At 33.8% G+C, this 23470-nt stretch overlaps 1 protein-coding gene across 1 annotated transcript; it reads right to left on the reverse strand.

Annotated features, from left to right (window-relative positions):
* Positions 1 to 10039: 10039 nt before the first annotated feature.
* On the reverse strand, positions 10040 to 21065 carry LOC124160702 (neuralized-like protein 4). The gene is made up of 5 exons (XM_046536684.1): positions 20701 to 21065; positions 16353 to 16476; positions 14073 to 14243; positions 11272 to 11362; positions 10040 to 10657 (listed from the first exon to the last, which is right to left on the reverse strand). Exons 1-5 carry the CDS (start codon positions 20987 to 20989, stop codon positions 10472 to 10474), a joined length of 861 nt encoding a protein of 286 aa, XP_046392640.1. The 5' UTR covers positions 20990 to 21065; the 3' UTR covers positions 10040 to 10471.
* Positions 21066 to 23470: the final 2405 nt, after the last annotated feature.

Consider the following 23470-nt stretch of genomic DNA (forward strand, 5'->3'; position numbering starts at 1 on the left):
TTGTCTCTGTTTTTGTTTCTGTCTTTGTTTCTGTCTTATTTCTGACTTTGTTTCAGTCTCAGTTTTTGTTTCCTTACTGTCTTTGTATATGTTTTTGTTTTTGTCTTTGTTTCATTCTTTGTTCTGTCTTAGTTTCTGTCTTTGTTTCAGTTTTTGTTTTTGTCATTGTTTTTTCTTTTTTTATCCTTCATTTTGTCATTGTTTTTCTCTTTCTTTTTGTCCTTTTTATCGTATTTTTTATTGTCTTTGCCATATTTTTTGTTATTGTCTTTGTTATTGTCTTTGTTGTTGTCTTTGTTATTTACTTTGTTATTGTCATTGTTTATTGTAATTGTTTTTTAAATTGTTTTTGTCATTGTTATTTTTACTGTTTTTGTCATTGTTTCTGTCTTTGTTTTTTTCTTTTTTGCCTTGATTTTGTCTTTATTTTTATCTTTTAATTTTGTCATTGTTTTTGTCATTGTTTTTTGTCAATGTTTTTGTCTTTGTTATTTGTTTGTTATTGTCTTTGTTATTTTCTTTGTTTTTGCCTTTGTTATTGTCTTTGTTATTGACTCTGTCATTGTTTTTGTTATTGTCTTTGTTATTGTCTTTGTTTTTGTCTTCGTTTTTGTAATTGCTTTTGTCATTGTTTTTGTCATTGTTTTTTAATTGTTTCTGTCATTGTTATTGTAATTTTTTTAGTCAGTAACATTTTAATTTTTGTGTCATGATGATTTTTTTTTATGTCATTGTTATTTACATTGTTTCTGTCATTGTTTTCGTATGTGTCTTTATTTTTGTCCTTGTTTTTGTTTATGTGTTTGTCATGGGTTTTGTATGTGTTTTTGTCTTTGTTTTTTACTTTGCCCTTGTCTTTGTCTCTGTCTTTGTCTGCGTCTTTCTCTTCCTAATTTAAATTTTTTTGTCATGGTTTTTTTTTTAATTTTTTTGTTTTTGTCTATTTTTTTCTTTGTTTCTGTCTTTGTATCCGTCATTGTTTCTGTCTTTGTTTCTGTCTTATTTCACACTTTATTTCAGTCTTTGTTTTGTTCTTATTTCTGTCTTTGTTTCTTTCTTTGTTCTGACATAGTTTCTGTCTTTGTTTCAGTTTTGGTTTTTGTCATTGTTTTTTCTTTTTTAGTCCTTGATTTTGTCATTGTTTTTCTCTTTGTTTTTGTCCTTTTTCTTGTCTTTTTTATTGTCTTTGACAATTTCTTTGTTATTTTCTTTGTTATTGTCTTTGTTATTGTCTTTGTTATTGTCTTTGTTATATACTTTTTTACTGTCATTGTTTTTTTAAATGTTTTGGTCATTGATATTTTTACTGTTTTTGTCGTTGTTTGTCTTTGTTTTTGTCTTTTTTGCCTTGATTTTGTCTTTGTTTTTATCTTTTAATTTTGTCATTGTTTTTGTCTTTGTTTTTGTTTTTGCCATAGTTTTTGTCCTTGTTTTTGTCATTGCTATTGTCATTGTTTTTGTCATTGTTTTTGTCTTTCTTTTTGTCTTTGTTTTAGTCATTGTCGTTTTAATTGTTTTTGTAACTGTTACTGTCATTGTTTCTGTCATTGTTCCTGTCCTTGTTTCTGTCTTTGTTTCTGTCTTTGTTTCTTTCTTGGTTTCTGTCTTTGTTTTTCTCTTTGTTTTTGTATTTCTTCTTGTCTTTTTTAATGTCTTTGTTTTTTCTTTGTCTTTGCTATTTTAATTTTTTTTGTTTTTGTTTTTTTTGTCATTGTTTTCGTTTTTTTTTTATCTTTGTTTTTGTATTTGTTGCAATCTTTTTTTGTCATTGTTTTTGTCATTTGTTTCTCATTGTTTTTTTTTCTTCGTGTTTGTCTTTGTTTTTGTGTTTGTTTTTGTCTTTATTTTGTTTTGTTTTTGTAATTGTTTCTGTAATGATTTTTGTCTATGTTTTTGTTATTGTTCTTGTTTTTGTTTTTTTCTTTGTTTTTTCTTTGTTTTTGTCTTAGATTTTGTCTTTTTTTGTCTTTGTTTTTGCATTTGTTATTGTCTTTTTATTGTCTTTGTTAATTTCTTTGTAATACTCTCTGTTATTGTCTTTTTTATTGTCTTTGTTTTTATCTTTGTTTTTGTCTTTGGTTTTCTGTTTGTTTTTGTCTTTGTTTTGTCTTTGGTTTTCTGTTTGTTTTTGTCTTTGTTTTTGTCGTTGTTCTTGTCATTATTTTTAATTTTGTCTTTGTTTTAGTCTTTTTTTCAGTCTTTGTTTCTGTCTTTGTTTCTGTCTTTGTTTCTGTCTTTGTTTCTGTCTTTGTTTCTGTCTTATTTCTAACTTTGTTTCTGTCTTTGTTTTTGTTTTATTTCTGTCTTTGTTTCTGTCATTGTTTTTGTCTTTGTTTCTTTCTTTTTTCTGTCTTAGTTTCTGTCTTTGTTCCATTTTTTTTTGTCTTGGTTTTTCCTTTTTTGTCCCTGATTTTGTTTTTGTTTTTGTCATTGTTCCTGTCTTTGTTTCTGTCTTTTTTTCAGTCTTTGTTTTGTCTTTGTTTCTGTCTTTGTTTCTGTCTTATGTCATTTCCTTGTCATTGATTTTGTCATTGTTTTTGTCTTTGTTCCTGCCTTTGTTTCTGTCTTCGTTTCTGTCTTTGTTTCAGTCTTTTTTTCAGTCTTTGTTTCTGTCTTATTTCTGACTTTCTTTTTGTCTTTGTTTTTGTCTCATTTCTGTATTTTTTTATGTCTTTGATTTTGTCTTTTTTCTTTCTTTGTTCTGTCTTAATTTCTGTCTTTGTTTCAATTTTTTTTGTCATTGTTGTTCCTTTTTTTGTCCTTTTTTGTCATTGTTTTTCTCTTTGATTTAGTCCATGTTCTTGTCTTCGTATTTATGATTGTTTTTGTCATTGTTTTTGTAATTTTTTCTGTCATTGTTTTTGTCATTGTTTTTTGTCAATGTTTTTGTCTTTGTTATTTGTTTGTTATTGTCTTTGTTATTTTTTTGTTTTTGCCTTTGTTATTGTCTTAGTTATTGTCTTTGTCATTGTTTATTTTATTGTCTTTGTTATTGTCTTTGTTTAAGTCTTCGTTTTTGTGATTGTTTTTGTCATTGTTTTTGTCATAGTTTTTTAATTGTTTCTGTCATTGTTATTATAATTTTTTTGTCAGTAACATTTTAATTTTTGTGTCATGATGATTTTCATTTTTATGTCATTGTTATATTTATTGTTTTTGTCATTGTTTTCGTTTTTGTCTTTATTTTTGTCCTTGTTTTTGTTTATGTGTTTGCCATGGGTTTTGTATGTGTTTTTGTCTTTGTTTTTTACTTTGCCCTTGTCTTTTTCTCTGTCTTTGTCTGCGTCTTTGTCTTCCTAATTTAAATTTTTTTGTCATGGTTTTTTTTGTAATTTTTTTGTTTTTGTCTATTTTTTTCTTTGTTTCTGTCTTTGTATCCGTCTTTGTTTCTGTCTTTGTTTCTATCTTTGTTTCTGTCTTTGTTTCTGTCTTATTTCATACTTTATTTCAGTCTTTGTTTTGTTCTTATTTCTGTCTTTGTTTCTTTCTTTGTTCTGTCATAGTTTCTGTCTTTGTTTCAGTTTTTGTTTTTGTCATTGTTTTTTCTTTTTTAGTCCTTGATTTTGTCATTGTTTTTTTCTTTGTTTTTGTCCTTTTTCTTGTCTTTTTTATTGTCTTTGACAATTTCTTTGTTATTTTCTTTGTTATTGTCTTTGTTATTGTCTTTGTTATTGTCTTTGTTATTTACTTTTTTATTGTCATTGTTTTTTTAAATGTTTTGGTCATTGATATTTTTACTGTTTTTGTCGTTGTTTGTCTTTGTTTTTGTCTTTTTTGCCTTGATTTTGTCTTTGTTTTTATCTTTTAATTTTGTCATTGTTTTTGTCTTTGTTTTTGTTTTTGCCATAGTTTTTGTCCTTGTTTTTGTCATTGCTATTGTCATTGTTTTTGTCATTGTTTTTGTCTTTCTTTTTGTCTTTGTTTTAGTCATGGTCGTTTTAATTGTTGTTGTAACTGTTACTGTCATTGTTTCTGTCATTGTTCCTGTCCTTGTTTCTGTCTTTGTTTCTGTCTTTGTTTCTTTCTTGGTTTCTGTCTTTGTTTTTCTCTTTGTTTTTGTATTTCTTCTTGTCTTTTTTAATGTCTTTGTTTTTTCTTTGTCTTTGCTATTTTAATTTTTTTTGTTTTTGTTTTTTTTTGTCATTGTTTTCGTTTTTTTTTTTTATCTTTGCTTTTGTCTTTGTTGCAATCTTTTTTTGTCATTGTTTTTGTCATTTGTTTCTCATTGTTTTTTTTCTTCGTGTTTGTCTTTGTTTTTGTGTTTGTTTTTGTCTTTATTTTGTTTTGTTTTTGTAAATGTTTTTGTAATGATTTTTGTCTATGTTTTTGTTATTGTTCTTGTTTTTGTTTTTTTCTTTGTTTTTTCTTTGTTTTTGTCTTAGATTTTGTCTTTTTTTGTCTTTGTTTTTGCATTTGTTATTGTCTTTTTATTGTCTTTGTTAATTTCTTTGTAATACTCTCTGTTATTGTCTTTTTTATTGTCTTTGTTTTTATCTTTGTTTTTGTCTTTGGTTTTCTGTTTGTTTTTGTCTTTGTTTTGTCTTTGGTTTTCTGTTTGTTTTTGTCTTTGTTTTTGTCGTTGTTCTTGTCATTATTTTTAATTTTGTCTTTGTTTTAGTCTTTTTCTCAGTCTTTGTTTCTGTCTTTGTTTCTGTCTTTGTTTCTGTCTTTGTTTCTGTCTTATTTCTAACTTTGTTTCTGTCTTTGTTTTTGTTTTATTTCTGTCTTTGTTTCTGTCTTTGTTTTTGTCTTTGTTTCTTTCTTTAATCTGTCTTAGTTTCTGTCTTTGTTCCATTTTTTTTGTCTTGGTTTTTCCTTTTTTGTCCCTGATTTTGTTTTTGTTTTTGTCATTGTTCCTGTCTTTGTTTGTCTTTTTTTCAGTCTTTGTTTCTGTCTTTGTTTCTGTCTTATTTCTGACTTTCTTTCTGTCTTTGTTTTTGTCTCATTTCTGTATTTTTTTGTCTTTGATTTTGTCTTTTTTCTTTCTTTGTTCTGTCTTAGTTTCTGTCTTTGTTTCAATTTTTTTTGTCATTGTTGTTTCTTTTTTTGTCCTTTTTTGTCATTGTTTTTCTCTTTGATTTAGTCCATGTTTTTGTCTTCGTATTTATGATTGTTTTTGTCATTGTTTTTGTCATTGTTTTTGTAATTTTTTCTGTCATTTTTATTGTTATTGTTTTTGTCAATTACATTCTAATTTTTGTGTCATGATGATTTTAATTTTTTTAAATATTGTTATTTTTATTGTTTTTGTCATTGTTTTTGTTTTTGTCTTTGTTTTTGTCTTTGTTTTTGTCTTTGCCCTTGTCTTTGTCTTTGTCTGCGTCTTTGTCTTTGTAATTTAAAATTTTTTTGTCATAGTTTTTTTTTGTCATTTTTTATTGTTTTTGTCTATTTTTGTCTTTGTTTTCTTTGTTATTTTCCTTGTTTTTGTCTTTGGTTTTGTTTTTTTTTGCCTTTATTTTTGCCATAGTTAATGTCATTGTTTTTGTCATTGTTTCTTGTCATTGTATTTGTTTTGCAAATTGTAAAGGTTATTTGATAACATGCAAATATGACTTATCCCTGGCTAAAACAGTTGGTGCATTTGTGATTTGTATTTAAATATGCGAAACCATTGAATATAATAAATGATATGTTGCTGTCATATTTATTCCAGTGCTTATGGTACTATTTGCTTCACTGTTTTTGTGATGTTTTTCGATAATATTATATAGAGCCTTTTTTATTTTTGTAACTAATGCATGTATTTTTTCCAGCTATAGATTAGACTTGGGGCAGGAGAGTAGAGATTTAATATTGCATCTTACAGTTGGTAAGAAATGACTCAGAATAGGCAGGTCTTCGTATATTGCGACTATGAAAATGTAATTAAGTAACACCCTGACCAGAATAAGTTGTACCCATTGCTCTAAGGTCGATTTGTATTATTGTTGTTGATATTTTTTCTCGACTTTGTAACAATATTATTTTAATAGCATTTGAAATGATTAATTTGATAATTTTAAATGCTATTAAATGGTGTGCATGTAATTTCTACCTACTACTTTGTGCAAGTAACAGCATTAAAACTATTTTCTATATACCTTTGACTATTTTACCAAGGAGATGTTGTAAAAATAAAATATATTTTGATATATTTGTGAATGATAACATAAAATGAAACATTTTACATGTAATTTTTGTGAAAATTAAGGTGCTGGTACAAATCCTGTAAAATGGAATGTCATTAAGGTATTGACAGAATATTACATTCGTCAGTTGACAATTAACCTAAATGAAGCGAACATATTCAGAAAGCATCCATAAGGTGCAATTGCATTGGGCATATATTGTGTGCATAACAATATTTTAATTCATACATTCGTATGGAAGTATGCAATTTGTTAACATTGTTAATCCATTTTTGGTTATGATAATGTGACATTGTTACACAAAAAGATTTGGAACATTAATTTTTCCGGCAGCAGTTTATCCCTGGCTAAATCAGTTGGTGCATTTGTGATTTGTATTTCGGAGGGGAGGGGGTTGAGGGGAAGCCGTAGTGGTGCGGGCCGTACCTCAGCGGTGCCGCGGTGCGGGGTGGCGCCCAGGGGAGGATTGTATTACGACGGACGATATCTCCTAAACGCTTAGAAATAGGCCAAAGCAAACAGAAAATTAGTCCAAAGGTACGTTACTTTTACGTTTTACATAGAAATAGCACTTTTTGGACCCCAAAAAACTCAATTGAGGGTCGTTAGTACTTAGGGCCCTTGGGGCACCGGTTGCCGTTATTTTAAAGTAACCAAATTTTAACACGTGAATATAGACCTCATTTGGATCAATTTTGAGACAGGAAAACATAACTTTTCGCAATTCGGAAAAATATGGGCCGGCCTAATGTATATATTTGAGTGCAGCCAGAGCAATCTCACATGGTCGCTAAGTGTTCGTCAAGGTCACGATAGAATATTCGGGTAATACGAAAGAGGACTTGATGAAGCAGTTTACCTGACTGAAATATTTTCCATATTATTGGTGCATTGATATTTCGTAAAAACGAATAATGATATCTGCTGAAAGCAAAAAGAGAATTTTCTCCATTAAAAATTTTATAACGACAGCAGTGTTTAATTAAGTTAATATGTGTTAAAGTGGTTTTAAAAAATTGTTACTGCCATACCATGTAACTGAAAGAACATTATTGCAGAGAGGTTCGAAACACTGGCTTTGGATTACTGCAATAATAAATCTTCTCCTTAACCACTAGTCCATTTCACTCGTTGACTCCGAAAGGGATTCATTACGAGCTTTGTCAGGAAAGGGAATGAACCAGTCTTCTAGCGTCACTAAATCAAACTGAATTTTAACACTCAGTGGCATTAATTGCTGTGATATTGTGGCGGATATTTCATTTGTATGTTTTGTTCGCTATCGCTGATCGAAAAGCTTCAGCGTTGATTGTAAGACTATACTTCGATCGATCGGCCAACTTATGAGAGGAAGTAAAGTGACATTCTGGACGTAGATTTATTATCTAGCATGACCTGCACAATTTATAAGGTTTTAAACACTGCACATATCCCACATACATTTCCCTTTAATGATGTTGTTCTAAAAATATTGCGGGAAGTGTTGTTCCAATTTTCCCTCCCACTGGTGCAATATAAAACACCAAAACTCGATTTCAAAACTGCGATGAAAGTAGCACCGCTCCTTTTTTTTGCTATATGTACTTTTGAATCCGACTGTACTTTGGTATGGAAAACAAGGTATCCTTAAGAACCTAGACCCGCACTACATATGTATCCTGGCTGTTGCGACACCCGTAATACGATTTACTTGATCCACTTGTTAGCTAAAAAGGCCTATTAAATCGAGGGGGAATATAAGTCACGGTTACAAATGAACACATAAAGTACCAATTATATGGATTCAATTGGGAAGAAAATTGCCAGTTTTCCCCAGTATATGGAAGTGATACATGGTGCTCTATACAGGCAGGCGATATAATTTGCAAGGTCGCTCATTTATAAGTAAACGTCCCATGATACTTAATGTAAGGGATTCAACCAAAATAATTTCCATGAATACAACGATTGTTGAGCTTTTAATTCATAAATTTTTATTTTAAATAAAATAAACGTAAAATTGTCATTTTATTAAATATTATAAGTACATACCTGCTAAAACTGCTATTCATCTGAAATGTGACCATGGGAACGGCTGTTCTAAATATGTTTTCCCTCAAAACAGCATCTTTTAATCGGAATTTGCACATGAAGAGATAAAGACTTGGAATATTGACCCCCTAAACGTCATTCGTGGCAAATTACCAGTAAGCCAAACAGATCAATTGATCATTATGTTTTAAGAAGCTTTCACAATTAAATGGTATTTGCTGCTATTGCAAGCAACTTCTCTAGGAAAAGCTTAAGGCCCTCGAATTTTCACCTCAAAAAGCTCTAGAAGCTGGAAATGGATTGAAAAAAGGAATGATAGAAATGCGTTCCATTGAGATAGGCAAATTTATATCTACATTTACAAACTACCTCTGTACTTAAATTCTGTACTTAAGTAACTTGATGTTTATTACTTATGACTTATGTACTAAGTATTTGCTGATACTTGCCTTCTACATGGGCCAAAAACTTGGACAGTTTCCCTGTAGACTTTTTCACAAACGAAAGATCAAGCTCTTGTCTCCAATCCCAGAAAATTCTTCTTACATCTCCCAGTGCAGTGCTTTTTCTAAGGTTATATCTCATTCATTTCTCTTCCCTTTTCCAGCCCCTCCCTCCACCGCACTTCAATGGTATGGTGTCTGGAGTTGGCCACCAACAGTTGAGGTCTCTTGCACCATAAGAAAGGGAAATTATGGAAGGGTGGAGAGAAATCCAGAATCTGCATTGGCCTGCTTTCAACATATGGCTTAACATCCACTCTGATGGATGGAATTCTGTATTTGTAGTGTTATCCACTAAGAAATTATCAGGGTTCTTGGAGTATCCAAAATATCTCTACCATGTCTGGGATTTGAACCCCAATCCACAGGGCAGGTAGCCAAAATCCTTACCACTGTCCAAGGCAATGGTGGATCTGTGGGGAGGGTGAACTAAGGGGACAATAGGGTCCCCCAATTGGGTCTGAACACACACTAGATAAAATCAAAATTTTTGAAGGTTTCCACTTTGTACAAAAGTATTTAGTCATATTTTCTGATATATTTACATACTTTAACAAATTGTTTTGCAATTCATCCCTACATGCACGGTCTATTTTACACACCTTTGGTATGTTACAATCCAGAGGTAGACCCAGAGCAGTGGCGTAGCGAGAGGGGAGTTAAGGGGGTCCGGACATCTCCCGAAATATAAAAGCACACTTACTTTGCATCACAAAAGAAAACCAAATATTGAAAAATCATGAATCAACAAAAGAAGTCTCAGAAAAATTAAGTTTTTTTGATTATGAAAAGTAGTAAAATTAGTTTAAAACCCTCAACTTAGTCCCCTTTTTTTCAAAAAATTTCCCCCTGGTTTTGGACCCCCCAAACGAAATTCCTGGCTATGCTACTGATCCAGAGAGGCTGACAGGGGGGCTGGAGATCCCCCAACCTTGGTTATCCAATTTACACTAGACAATGGTATTTTGTGCCAACTCCCCACTTAGCCCCCCTCTTGTCCCGATCCTGGATCCACAACTGGTTCCAGGTACCACAATTTCCTAGTCCAGGCAAAAATATTTATGGTCACCCTATGCAGTATACACTAAGGAAGGAACATGTTTAAATGAGAAGATACAACAACTTAATGCAGATGCTAACAGGTTGAATGAAAGCACTCAAAATGGGTGAATTGAAAATAATGCTTTGACTTTAGTCATCATTACCAGTAACATGTAAAATAGGTATGAGGAAAATGAAAGGGTTGGCTACATTGTTAAAAATCGTTTTGAAAATATGTATTCCTATAAACCAATATTATTTTTTTTTTACATTCTGTAAAACAATCAGTAAATAATTTCTTTAATTTTAAGGCATTTGAAATAAGACAATTCATGCTTTTATATCTTTATTATTTCCAGAGATATGACATGCCTAGAGGCTTATATAAAATTCCAAGGTTTAAACTCTGGAATATATTTTTAACCATGCAGAGGTTTTTGTTTTCCAATCAAGTTAAGACGACTTACCTTTGACCCTAGTTTAAGGAAAAATATACTTGGTGTACATTGCAGCTCGTAAATTTTTTAATGCATGATAACAATTCAATTCATCTACTTAATAAAAAAACTCAACTGCGATTCATTTTTTTGGCTCTGGCCACAAGTCTTCTATAAGGTAACATAAAAGTATTTAGTCAAGAAGAATTGTGAACTCAATTACTCAGGGAAATTTTTTTAAAGATAGGTATTTAATTTTTTCACTGAGTGTCCTGTTCAGGATTCATTAATTATGGTGGTACAAAATCACATTGCTTCATATTCTCTTTCATGTAGTGGGTAAGAGCTTAGCATGCTTTTCTATGATTGATACTTGGACAGTTTTCCCCCTTAGCTCAACCACACCATGGACTCCAGCTGGGATTCCTTTGCTTCCTGGTCCCATGTCATTTCCATTTATGAAGATGTGCAAAACACCTGGGTCCTTGATCATAATTCCAATTTGATCACCTCGCTGCAATTTTGAGAGATGATTTGAGAGTGCACTTATAATATAAAAAAATGAATCAAGAAAAATAAATCAAATAAGCAAAAAGCAATTCATCCGTAGCTGAAGAAGAAAGGGTGTGCATACTTCGAGAAATAGCTTAAAATATTTTGCGAGGTCCACATGATAACTCATTCTATTGAAGAATATTTATTAAAATAGTAAATTTTTGTTATAAATTGTACCCATGAATTGATTTCATAATAGTGAAAGGGATTCTGGCCCCCTAAGAGGAATCCAACCCCCTTTATCCAGTCATATTTTGTCTTTTTTGGCAATAGCATACAAACTATAATGTTCTCATTTAAGATTTACCCAATCATCTTGAAAATCTTAGGATGAGTAAAGTAAATTTTTTCGCCATTTGCCTGAATCTCAGTTACAAATGGCTTTCTCAATTTTGCTCACAAAACTCTGTAGAAAAATTTAGTCCGGAAACATGAACATGGTAACGACCGACTTACACTGATAGTTTTGTCAACTCCACTGAAGTGTAAGTTTCAAGAAAATTATTGCTGGTTAAAGTGACATTTTCACTAATGAATACCCACTTTTGATGAACTAATAAAATTGCATCTTACCTGCAATTCATCAATGTTGCGCCCAATGTCTTTGATGATCAGAGTACTATTATGGAATTGGCGTCGATCATAGTACATCCAAGTTCCCGCCCTAGAAAGAATATAAATTCAGGTGGTGTGATAAATTAATTTTCCATTTATTGTAATGCATTTAACATGCTTTAACCCAGAGAAAATATGGTGACAGCATGAAATTATTATTATAAAAGTTTCCTCTGTAGAAATGTGCGTTAGTTCATCTTCAAATCATCTGAACAACCCATATCACCAGAATAAAATGAAAATTCCATTTTCCAGCATTTTTTGCAATATTATACCTAACTTTGGGTGACTTTGTGGTCATTTGAAAAGGTTTTGTCTGTTCCCTTCAACTGAAGGGGGCTCAAATTGGATCAAAAATTAGTCAGTATAAGCTATTAAAAGTCCTCTGTTGTCGATTTTATGATTTTACGTAATTGTAATGCTTCTTCTTACGTGGATAAATGCTTCAATCATTAGCCTGTGCTTTAATGGGCCATTAGGCTTCGTGAAACATTAATTTAAATCCATATGCTATAAAATCCAAATGAGCAGCGAGGAGTTAAGGCTGGGGGGGGGGGGATTTAGTTCAACTAATACTGGTGTGTGAGAGTATGGAATACCCACCAGGATAAGCGATAGGTGCGAGATTAATAAATTGTGGAATTTTAAGATAAATGGTTCAAAATGGTCAGTTTTTCGGCTTTCTGAGAGATATTTTTTTAACCCTTACACTATTCTATTAGTTATATCAAGCCATTTAAGTAAAATGGATTAAACTTTTAAATTTTCTGAGCTCTGGGAGGGTTTTTTTCTTGTAAATTGAAGGGGGAGTTCCATTAAGGGATGGGAGTTTGCTAACATGCTTCTTCAATACTTAATGGAAAATTGCTTTAATTGGTGGAATACTGTAATAAAAATAATATCTATGAAGAGGGAATAGTGTTACCAGTACATATTATGGTCATATTAACTTGTGCAATGTAAATTAATATTATATCATTCATGTTCTCTAATCATATTTTACATGCAAAATGTAAGCTATCAATGTAATCCAGTGCTTTTAATAAAGAGGAATTAGGATACCTATGTCTGGACCAATCCAATGTTAACAGCTACTGTTTTGTTAAATATACTTTGTATATTCATTGAAATTAGACAAAAGGATATTTGTCATCGTGTTTCCATTTGCACTACCATTGGTTTATTTATAAAGTAACTGAGTCATGATTATGAAGTGGAGTATATGATACTATGTTTATAAGATTAAATCAATATAAGATATTTGTACTGCCATCGGTTTATGTATCTAGCAATTAAGTGATGATTATGAAGTGGGGTATGCTAAATGTTTATAGGATTAAATCACTTATATATGCTTTCACTTTTAAGCACGCATTAGCTATGTGATCACTTAATCAATTATTTTGACTCATTTAATTTTCAACCTCTTAAATAGTGATGCAAGAGTATTGATTTACTTTAATTAATGTCAATTATAGTATCTTATTAACCTTTTCCCTACTGTACACGTATATATACGTGTGGACGTTTCCTGACCCGGGAGACGACGGGCGTATTTATGTGTGTGAGAATTACCCGGCCAGGATATCGAAAGCCATATACATATATACGTTTCCTAGCTCCCCCCCTTTTAGGACGGTCGTGGGTTTACGACATCTTTGTCTCGGGATCCAACACTTCGGGGTTTAGGATTAACCCTCGGAATCCGCGAGCAGGTACCCGGACCCTTCGTCTTTTAGAACCCCTCTCAGCGGTACGGGACAGTGGTCATTCAATTGTTTATACAGTCAATTTTCGAAATAAATATTCGTTCATTTCTCAAGAAATATACACTAAGAATTGAATTATTTGTCTTTTGAGCAGCGTTTACAATTTTTAAACGAAATTCTACGACAAATATAAACTTATATCTCAAGTCATGTATAAACATCAACATGGAAATTGTTGCTGCGTTAAATGCTTTAATAATGGCCTTAGAACTTCGTTTAAAATTTGACAATGCTCAGATAAAAATGAGGAATTCAATACAAAGTCTGTAATTTACGTGCAAGCAACAATTATCCATTTGCTAAATGCATATATTTGTAATAGCGAATCTGAATTTGTAAAAAAACTGAGAGACTGGTTGTTTAGTCCTAAAAATATTGAATTTTTATTTGAGGCATTTAAATAATCTGTTCGTTTAATTGCTTAAACTTATTTTGTTACAAAATTCATTATAATTTCATTTCATGTTAATTTTCCTATTAGTGTATTCTAGTCATATTTTGTATGTTTTCAAGATTGTATACATGCACATGGACAAATGTTTCTATGAAGGACTCATAGAAGAACCACTTTTGTTTAAAGGTTATTATAAAATGTACTGCCGAGCATTGCCTTATTTGTATGTAATGGCAACCCCTAATCAAGACTTATCTTAAGGGGTGTCTAATTTCACTGTTAATGGATGCAAATGTTGTGATATTTTGGGGCAGTGAAGTAAATATCTTTATCTTTATATAAGCAATACATAAGTTGACCGCGTACCAATGCCGCAGGTATGGTCGTAAACCTGGTAAGGAGAGAGCACAACTACTCTCGAAGTCCAAGATAATGCGAAGTCCCAGCGTGGAGGGGTCGAAAAAGGTTCAGCGAAACCCTTCTTAACGAATGCCCTCCAAAAATGCTCCGTACCACGAGAAAGAAGAGTCTCTTGGGGCTCAGTACAGCAGTCATGCTAAGACGAAAACTCCGCCGTCTCGAAAGGGTTAACTTACTTCAATGTATTCATATGGTCTGGAATTGCTAATTCATTGGGATTATTGGTAGTGATCCCAATTCCAAGTCCATAAGGAAATTTTGTTGTTGGTCTTTCAATTTGCACTTCGAATAATTGGTTCCACTTCAGGTGTTCCTTGGTAAAGACAACTCCATTATTTTCTCCATCACTGTAAAACCACATAACCAATAAAATGTTAGAAAAAGTAAATAAATACTACGAAAAATTCAACAGTAAAATGATTGCTAGGATAATTGACTTCAATTTCAACCAGGCCTTCATTACTCCCTAGTTAATAAGTATGAGGCATCGGAATGGTTTGATTCCAAAATATAGAATGCACAAGGTTCTTTTTTGTCTCAAACTTTCAACAGTAAGGATAGAATTTTTTGAATCAGCTGATGTGAATAGCAATTGGAATTACAGAAGTAAGTCAGAGTAGTGATATGGTTCTTGTTCCTATACATGGGTCACTCCTCCTCAATTCAACAAACATTTGACCCTTGCAGTCTCATGTTTTGATCAACATTTCTGAATAGGTGTATATTCACCTCAAATAGAAGACCCGACAGCCATTTCACATAAAAAGAGATAATTTTTTAGATTAAGAATTATTATTGAAACAGTTGACCGGGTACAACTTTTTTGAAAGAGTCATATCTCCTCAATAAATAATAGATAAAGCAATGTGCAAGTAACTGACAAATTAAAAAATGGAACAAGGAAATATGAAAGTGAGATACGATCCAAAATACCTATATATCCAAAATAGGTACCAATATATTGCATTGATGCACCATTTATATGAATTCTATAGCTGTGATTTATGGGAATTTCAATTTTGTTTACATTTTTGTAAGAAAAACATGACACGCGTTAATCATATTATTCCTCTTCTTTCTTTTCACAAAATTGATGTAATCCCATGATTTATGGCTCATGACTTATAATAAGGCATTGAATGATAGTAAAATTGATTTAATGCTATTTCTAATTCCTGATGACGATCTGTATGCTAGAAAAAAATCATTTTCAATTCCTCAAAAATTATAACCCAAATTCAGCCAAAACATTTTTTTTATCAAACCAATACATACTATCTGTCTAACTACTCCAGAAATGACACTTAATGGCAAGTAATGAATGGATTGTTTAAATGTATCATTTACATTTTCTCTCATGCAGTGTTCCATTAAGCAATCATAAATTCATATGGTAGGCAAGAATACATGCCCATAAATGTGTTTCTTGCTCGAAGCAGTCATGATATGACATATAGCTTCAATGGTAAACTACCAATGATGCCAATATCTGGTTGTCTTGATGAAATTAATTTTAGAACAAAAGTTAAAATTTAAGTAGACATTTATTCATGCCATAATGGTTGATTGGGTCACGCAAATGTGAATTATCATTGAAGCATTTTTTAATTCTGCCAGAAAGGGATAAAGGGATGCCGGAAAAAAAATCTCATTTTCTTTCTGCATGTTATGCAGTCAGGGCCGGATTTACCCAAAGTTATACTACAGGCACCTCTCCATTGAGCACCCCTCCTCACTTGAGCTCCACCCCCTCCCTGATTTTTATGATAAAGCATAGCCACTCGCATGAGTTAACAGAAGGTGACTTGTGCTGCAATGCCCCTAGGCACGTGTCTATTTTGCCTTACGGTAAATCCAGCCCTGTATGCAGTACATCTTAAAATTTTCCACCTAAGGAAATCTTACTTTTTTAATTTTTATTTAAAATAACCCATATTTTAAAGACATTTTTAACAGGAATTTATCATGCATATGAAAAACCATTATTTTACATTCTGCCTAGCTGTGGCATAACTCTCTTTGAAATTATTGTAATTGCATGTTTTTCACTCCACTAGAGCATAGCAACCCTAACTATCAGCAGTTTGTTGAATTGAGGTGGAATGGCTCAAGTATTAACTGCACAAGAAATGAAATGGACAGTAAAGCAAATTTTTGGCAAAAGTAACAATTGATGTAAAGGTATTTTATTTATCCCATGGAAGTACAGGAATTTTAATGATGAAAATATTTGGTATTACTTAATGCAGTCCAAGTCATGAAGTAATTTATTCACACCCCGCTTAAGATTTCTTGTTTTTTTTCATTTATACTCCTCATTATAAGACATTATATAATACTTAAGTTGTTTAAATACAATTAGTAATTTTACTGACAGAATGAAATGGATATGTTTATTAATTTAAAAATTACCCTGGAATTGAGTATAACAACCTCCAAGTTTGGACGGTACTCACTTCGGTCTGAATGCTGTCCTGTAATTATTGACGAAATAGGTATTTTTTCCGCCCACCTCATGGAAGCGCAGTTTTTCTATGGAACGGCCATCGATTGCAACGGCTGGATCTTCAGTTGGATTTTCTGTAACAGATGAAAATGATTTACCATTCATTTCCATACATCTTGAGGAATGCTATTATTTTGTAAAGGGTGCTATTGTAATTAAAATGTCCTTTGACCACTTGAAATGAATGGTGTTTACGAATGCTTCTGAAATTTATTCTAATTTAGCAAGTATAAGCAGCAATATTTTTTTATCATGACATAAGCGTTCATAGCTCGTTGTTTCAAAGCTTTTGTTACTTAAGTTGCTAAATGGACTGTAAGATCCGAAAATGAGGTACAATCTGAATTCTAAAAGCATTTTTTTACACCAGTTCATCCATATGTTTCCAACTAGATTACTAATTTTCAACGTGCCCAAGGGAAGTAGTTTAGTTTAATTGTGAATGTTATTCTGGTGTGGAAAGGTTTTGAATTATGAGTGAAATTGTGCCTGTTAATTTTTGTAAACTACAAAAACCAGATTGGTAGCAATCTGCACAGACTAAGGGGTGTGAAGAAAAGACATGTATAACAACTTTTAAATTTTACATACTACTCCTTCTAGGTCACACTAGGGTAGGGGGGCATGGGATTACCATTGGTATTGCAAAATTGGTCTATTTGTATGGTATGACCTTTAGTTAAATATAGTGGACATGGCAGAATTTTAAAAATAATATATAAAATTGCATTGGCGAAAGTCAGAAATTCAAATTTTCGAGAAAAAGTAGGGGTTAACAATTCTAACATATTTATAGCAAAAATTTCAGTGGCATCTAAAATATATGTTAATACTCCGTTACCATCTTTAGAGCCAGCTTAGCATATGCTAAGGAGATATTATGCATCCTTGGAATGCAATGGCATTGCACATGAGCAACCTGCCTCTTTTCAACTCACCTCGAGTGTGAATGTCTATAGTCGACCATGGTTGCATATTTTTATTGCTTTTTAGTGATTGCCGCATTGCTTTTTGCTTTAGTCAAGAGCCACATTCTATGTAGTTGTGTAGTGAGGGGTAGGGTCTGGGGGGTCCAGACCCCCCAGTATATGTATTTAAAATATTGCTTTGCTTATGACAGGAAACAAAATATCTAAAAATCATGAATTGGCAAAATATTTCTCTTAAAAGTGTGGTTTTTCGATTGTGAAAAATATTAAAATTATAGTTGAGGAACTCAAATCCAGAAAGCTGGGGGCCAAAGGGTTTCTGGATTTCAGGGTTTTCTGAATGTTTGGTCTTGTCAGTGCAAATGCTTCTATGTATATATTTTTAATTAGTTAATTTATAAATGAGTTCAGGCTCTTGAGCTCCATATTTGAAATCCCTATGTGCCCCTTCTCAGGGGCGCAGCTAAGAATTAAGGCTAGGGGGGGTTTTAGGCACAACTAATACTTAGGGGTGTGGGGGTATTCCATACCTGCCAGGGTAAGTGGGAGTTGCAGGGGCCCTCCTCCAGAAAATTTTTAAGATTAATGGTTCAAAATGGCGAGTTCTAGGGCTTTCTGAGGGATATTTGATTAATCTTAACACTGTTCTATAAGTAAAACTAATCCATTAAATAAAATGGATTAAACTTAAAAATTTCTCTAAGCTTTCGGGGGGGGTTTTATCCTCCTATATCCCCCCTGGCTGTGCCACTGTCCCTGCCTAGGTTGTTAGCGTATGTTTGTAGCGTGAGCTAACTTCCCACTCATCCCAGAACAAGGCTCGGAGAGTGGTGCCACGAGGTGGCAAGCAGTGGTGTCATGGTGCCGGAACGCCATTCTGGCACTGATTAAGAAAAGATGTAATAGTTAAATAACATTTTTATCAATTTTGGTGCCTAAAAATTTCTAATATATATACATTTGTTATCAAAACAAAAAATTGTAATAAAATGTAAAGAATAACCTCAAATTAAAAAACACTCAGGATAATATTTCACTTAAGTAAAAATAAGTTAAGGAAAGAGCGTTCCGGCACTGCTAATTTTGCCATGACACTACTGGTGGCAAGTCATAGGACTACGCAGAGGAATTTTCAAACGTTCTTGATTTCTGGTTTTCTGGGTTTCTGGATTCTGGATTCGAGGTCCTCAACTATAGTTTAAAACCCTCTACCTAGTACCCTGTTTTTCGAAAAATTTCCCCCTGCTTTCGGAACTCCCCCAACATTCCTGGCTGCCCCACTGGTTCTATGTGGTTACCAGGGCTGGTCAATGGCCAGATCGGCTGGTCAGATGGTCGTTCAACTTTTAGGCAAGAATTAAGCATGAAAAAGGTGAATGAAATCAACATTTTAACGAAACCAAAACTGCTCTTTATTAGTTTTTTTTAATTATTTGCTTGAAAAAATATTATTTTCCTTAAAGACATTTGCGATTTTTGCTTCAAGGGGGGGGGGGCAAGCTGCTCCCTCCTGCCCCTCGCTGTGTACGCCCATGACGTGAAGTGTATGTGAAAGGTGTAAAAAAATAAGAATCAGATTACTTGAGCCAAAGTTTTTTTTACAATGCTAAAGTTCTAGTTGCTAGTTGCTTTGTTTACAACAAATTTGGGGTGAAAAGATTTAAAATTAAATAAAGACATGAGAAGATATAAGAGAACCTGATGCTGCCTCAAAAGGGGTTATTAGAAAAGGTTTTTTTAGCGGCTTAAAAGGTTTCAGCGCAGTTTCAAGGAATATCTTCACTAAATAGATAAAAGAACCATGACACACTGTTTAATTTTATAAGCTGTGAAATTCTCACATCATTTTTTCTCACAAAATTGATGGTTTTTTGTTGACTTTTATCTAGTTTTTAACCCTTAATAACCCAATGTTGCTTCTAAGCAACATCAAAAATGTATAAATTTTCAGCCCTATTTGGGAAACTTGACATTATTTTATGGTGTAAATTTTAACGATATTAGCTACCATGATAAATTGATTTGATGGAAAATTTTCACGTTTTCAAAATGAAAAATCTTTAAGTTTGATTTCTCCCTGAAGTGCCTCTGGATTAGAAAGGGTTAAGCGAGAGAGTAGCGTCGAAATCCATTTAAGGGCATTCAATTTCCTGAAATTTCCGGGGGAGGATACCCGAATTCCGCAGTAAAGAGGGCTCATCATAAGCCCAAGCCAAGGGCCACCCATTAACCCCAAACTGCCCCTGGTGGTCACGCGGAGATTTGTTTTTCTGGCTGTTCTTAACTGCCCCGCGAGCACTTTTAACTCGATCTTCTTACGAGATATCGTCTTGAAACAGAAGTTTGAATGTTCTGTGTCTTAAAAATCGAATAGCGTAGTTTCCTAGATCAAAGAAAACGAAAAGCATTGATTGCGATTCGTTACCACCATTACTGTATTCAAAATATACAAATTATTTGGTTTTAGAAATACCGGTTTAGACGAATGGCAAGGGTCATTTTTATCCTCATTTGAAAAAGGCCAGATTGGCGCCCATGCGATGCCACTCCACGTGACGTCAAAGGGACCTAGATTCTAAACAAGAGGATAGGAGTTTTACATCGTCTGAGATTACCAATGCATGCATGAGGCACAGAGCTCAGGGAAATATGTCTTAATAATCACCTATTAAAACTGGCTAAGGTCGGAAAGTTTTCTTCGTTTGACAAGGTATTAATAATCCTTATTTAAGCCAAGCGCTACTAGCTAGCAGGGTACTCTGCTACCTGCTAGCAACCTGCATCGCAGTGGCGCACATCCTCGCCCAAAGGTCACCTCACACGGCGGCAACGGCAACCAGAATGACGTCACACGGGGTTTTCCCAGCATTCATACTTACCCGTCGCGTTTTCGCGCGCTTGAAAATTTTCACTTTTCATTTAATCGCGAAAGATAGATATCGTCATTTAAAAATCTAAAAGCGTGAAATACGTACTCCAGGAGTAATAATCTTTCGATTTAGGCAATAAAAAATAATAGGAAACCACCCAATTATAACCATATGTTGGAAATCCTTGGAAAACTACGTATCTTACACAGAAGGTTGAGTGACTCGATGTTAACTTTCTCAGGTCACGATAGCGGCAGAAATTACGACAAAAAGACATTTAAAGTATCGATTACATAATTCCACCGTAATGATAACGAAATTAATAGGTAAAAATGACTTTTTCGATATCTTTTTTATTCTAAACGTCCGTTAATCACTTTATATTTTGCATATGTCAAAAAATGAACGTTTTAGTGTAGCAACTCGAGTAAGAATTTCGGGGTAGGTTTCATAGGGACGGTTGTAGTAAAAGTCGCACCTTAAAGCATGGCCAACTCACCGTGGAAAACACCTTTTACGTGAAAAACTTTCCTTCCGTGGCATTCGGTGACCTGGTTGATCATCTCCAAGTCCATGCTGTCACTGATCTCTTTGTTGTCTTTGATGGCGGATATGGCCGTGATCCAGTGACCCGTCTCGTTCCTCCTCCGACCCATCTGGAACCGCATGGTGTGCATACCATCGGCCTCCGTGGAACTGCAAATCGACGGGACCTTCCCGGATGCGGAAGCTACCGGTGCCGCGACGGCCAGCAGAGCCGAAGCGAGGGCGATCAAAATGGTGGTCATTGTCGCTGCACGCGCTCAAAGGGCGGGAAAAAGACCTCGTGGTTCCTCGAGTCGCGAAACCATCTAACAGACGAGAGCGACAGACTTGGGTCGTATATATGCATTTTCAATCGATCGCATCTGGTCCGAGGAAGTTTCTTTTTTGTGCTTCAGCACTCCATTCCGACACGTGAAGTTCGCTCGTAGTGTTGCGGTCAGAGACGGAGGGAAGATGATATAATGATTTATGATTATGGAGCAATCGTTGAAATCTTCGCAGTCGGATGCTCTTGAATGGCGCCTTTGTGGACTCTTTTTAGGAGAATATCACACAACACCCCGCGGTCGCTTTTTTGCAAGAAAGTGAAAGAAGCCAAGGCTTTGCGATCGTAATCTTGGATGCATATTGGTCAATATTTTTTTCGCTAAGACGAAATATTTTGACTCGATTGAAATAACTTAGAACAAATTTGTACTTATCACAAGTACCTATTAATTACTTTTGTGGCAAAGATCGACGTCAAAAAACGAGAACTTGTATTTGCGTTGTCGGCACTTTGTGGGTGCGATTCATAGACGACACTGTAATTGTGGACTTTACAAATTCTCTCTTTACGGTTAATTGAGACTTTAGCTAAAGTTCGTTTTAAAGTCATCCTAAGGATCTCACTTTATAAAGTGGAACTTTAGCTGCTTAAGTCTCAATCAGGCATTGAAATTTTTAGTGTTGGCAATGAACGCTGCGAAAAAGTTAACAAAAACATTGACACACGATTTTAATTGCGAAGTTGATTACAGTTTTTAGGCGACTGGGTTTCCGTGTTATATTATGCAAAGATTTCATTGAGCTGCAATTTCTCCTTCTCTCATTTTGTGTGCAAATGTAAATGAATACGCGTTATCAAAAGCTTTCCCCCACCAACTTTTTCTACATTAATGACAGAGTTGGATGAATAAAAGCTCACTTTTAATTAGCTTCGCGCATTGGAAATGCTCTCTGATGTTTCCAGCGAAGTAAAGATACAAATGCTGATATTTTCACGTCATTTTATGATCATCTTGTATGTTCAACTGTACACGGTTGTGGACTACATGTTAGTCGAAGTTTGATGGCATGCGTTCATTGAAGGTGGGTGAAATAGTGAAATTCTCTCGCGTTAACTTGAAACTGTACCAATTAATTTGAAGATTAACCATCAGTGGTTGTCTCAGGTGGATGCATATTTTGAAGGAGGTATGGGTGTGTATTGAATTCTTTTGTGCTAACCTATATTTTAATTCTTGGAATGTTGACGTACGGGGCTGTATAGACTAGAGAAATGGACACTCAAGAGTACCTACCTATATCATCAAAACGAATGAATGCATGACCACGGAATGAAACACGTTCAATGTGAGGTTGGATTTATATCAATAAATATCTCTGTGCCTACTCCAAATGATGCCTCTACGTATGTGAATACCAAACACCAAGTGTCCATTCACGACAGGGGCGGATCCAGGATTTCTTTCTGGGGGGGGGGGGGCACAAGCAAGGCCGTATCCAGGATTTTGTTCTGGGGGGGGGGCACAAGTATACCTCATAATACAAAACGAACGCAATGACAATGGGACCGTATTAAAAATCTTGCGTGTTTTTGAGGGTCTGGGGGGGGGCACGTGCCCCCGTGCCCCCCCCCCCTGGATCCGCCTATGATTCACGATGTTTGTAGTAAAAAAGTTCAATGAAATCTGTGATTCTGTGTACATAAATATCCTACATCCTCGAGAAAATATAGCTTTGCTGCAGATAATATGACTACGAAGGATAGTATGCTTTACTTTTTTATTTCTGCCTTTCATATAATCATAGCAAAAATTCAAATGCGTTGTCGAAAAACAAAACAAAAACTTTCTAGTTTCAAAATGACAGAAACAGGAAAATGCTAAACGTGATATAGAGGCTTGTGGAAAGAGTACATTAAGCAATTATGGAATGAAAACGCTTAAAATACAATGCAACGTATAGAAACTAGCATTTGGATGGCCAAACGACATGAAAATCACGCATTTGCTTACGAAAAAAATTGACGCCAACATATACAGAATTTCGCTATCATTTCATGTATCTTTAAGGGAAATTCTAGAGTATAAACACATAAATAACTAAAGAACATAATTAGCTTGTATTCAAAATCAACATTAATTATGCCAACCTATTCAACCACTTACTGTGCTGTAATTATCACATAGTCAGAAAATTTTCCCAGGTAGTATAACGACCGATAGAGTTCAACTGCAGAAGTAATGGGTCATCTCCATCACTACTGACTCGATATATTTTCAGGGAAAAGAGACACATTACGTGCCTAGTTATTTCTTAAAACGCACCTGTCTGCTGCTGTGTTCTCACCAATAAATTAATTCTTGTTAATTTCCGTAACCCAAATATCTTCATATTTCAACTTGAACAACAGCTGGTGTGGCCATATTTATTCATCCGTAAAGGACAATTTAGCCCTA

Source organism: Ischnura elegans, chromosome 6, assembly GCF_921293095.1.
Source record: "Ischnura elegans chromosome 6, ioIscEleg1.1, whole genome shotgun sequence".
Taxonomy (NCBI): domain Eukaryota; kingdom Metazoa; phylum Arthropoda; class Insecta; order Odonata; family Coenagrionidae; genus Ischnura; species Ischnura elegans.

Excerpts from the sequence above, each read along its gene's own strand:
- LOC124160702 (XM_046536684.1), bottom strand. The coding sequence starts at position 20,989 with ATGACCACCATTTTGATCGCCCTCGCTTCGGCTCTGCTGGCCGTCGCG. Across the intron at positions 11,363-14,072 it reads GACCATATGAATACATTGAA|GGCGGGAACTTGGATGTACT; the intron begins GTAAGTTAACCC and ends TATTCTTTCTAG. Across the intron at positions 10,658-11,271 it reads GCAACATTGATGAATTGCAG|CGAGGTGATCAAATTGGAAT; the intron begins GTAAGATGCAAT and ends TCAAAATTGCAG.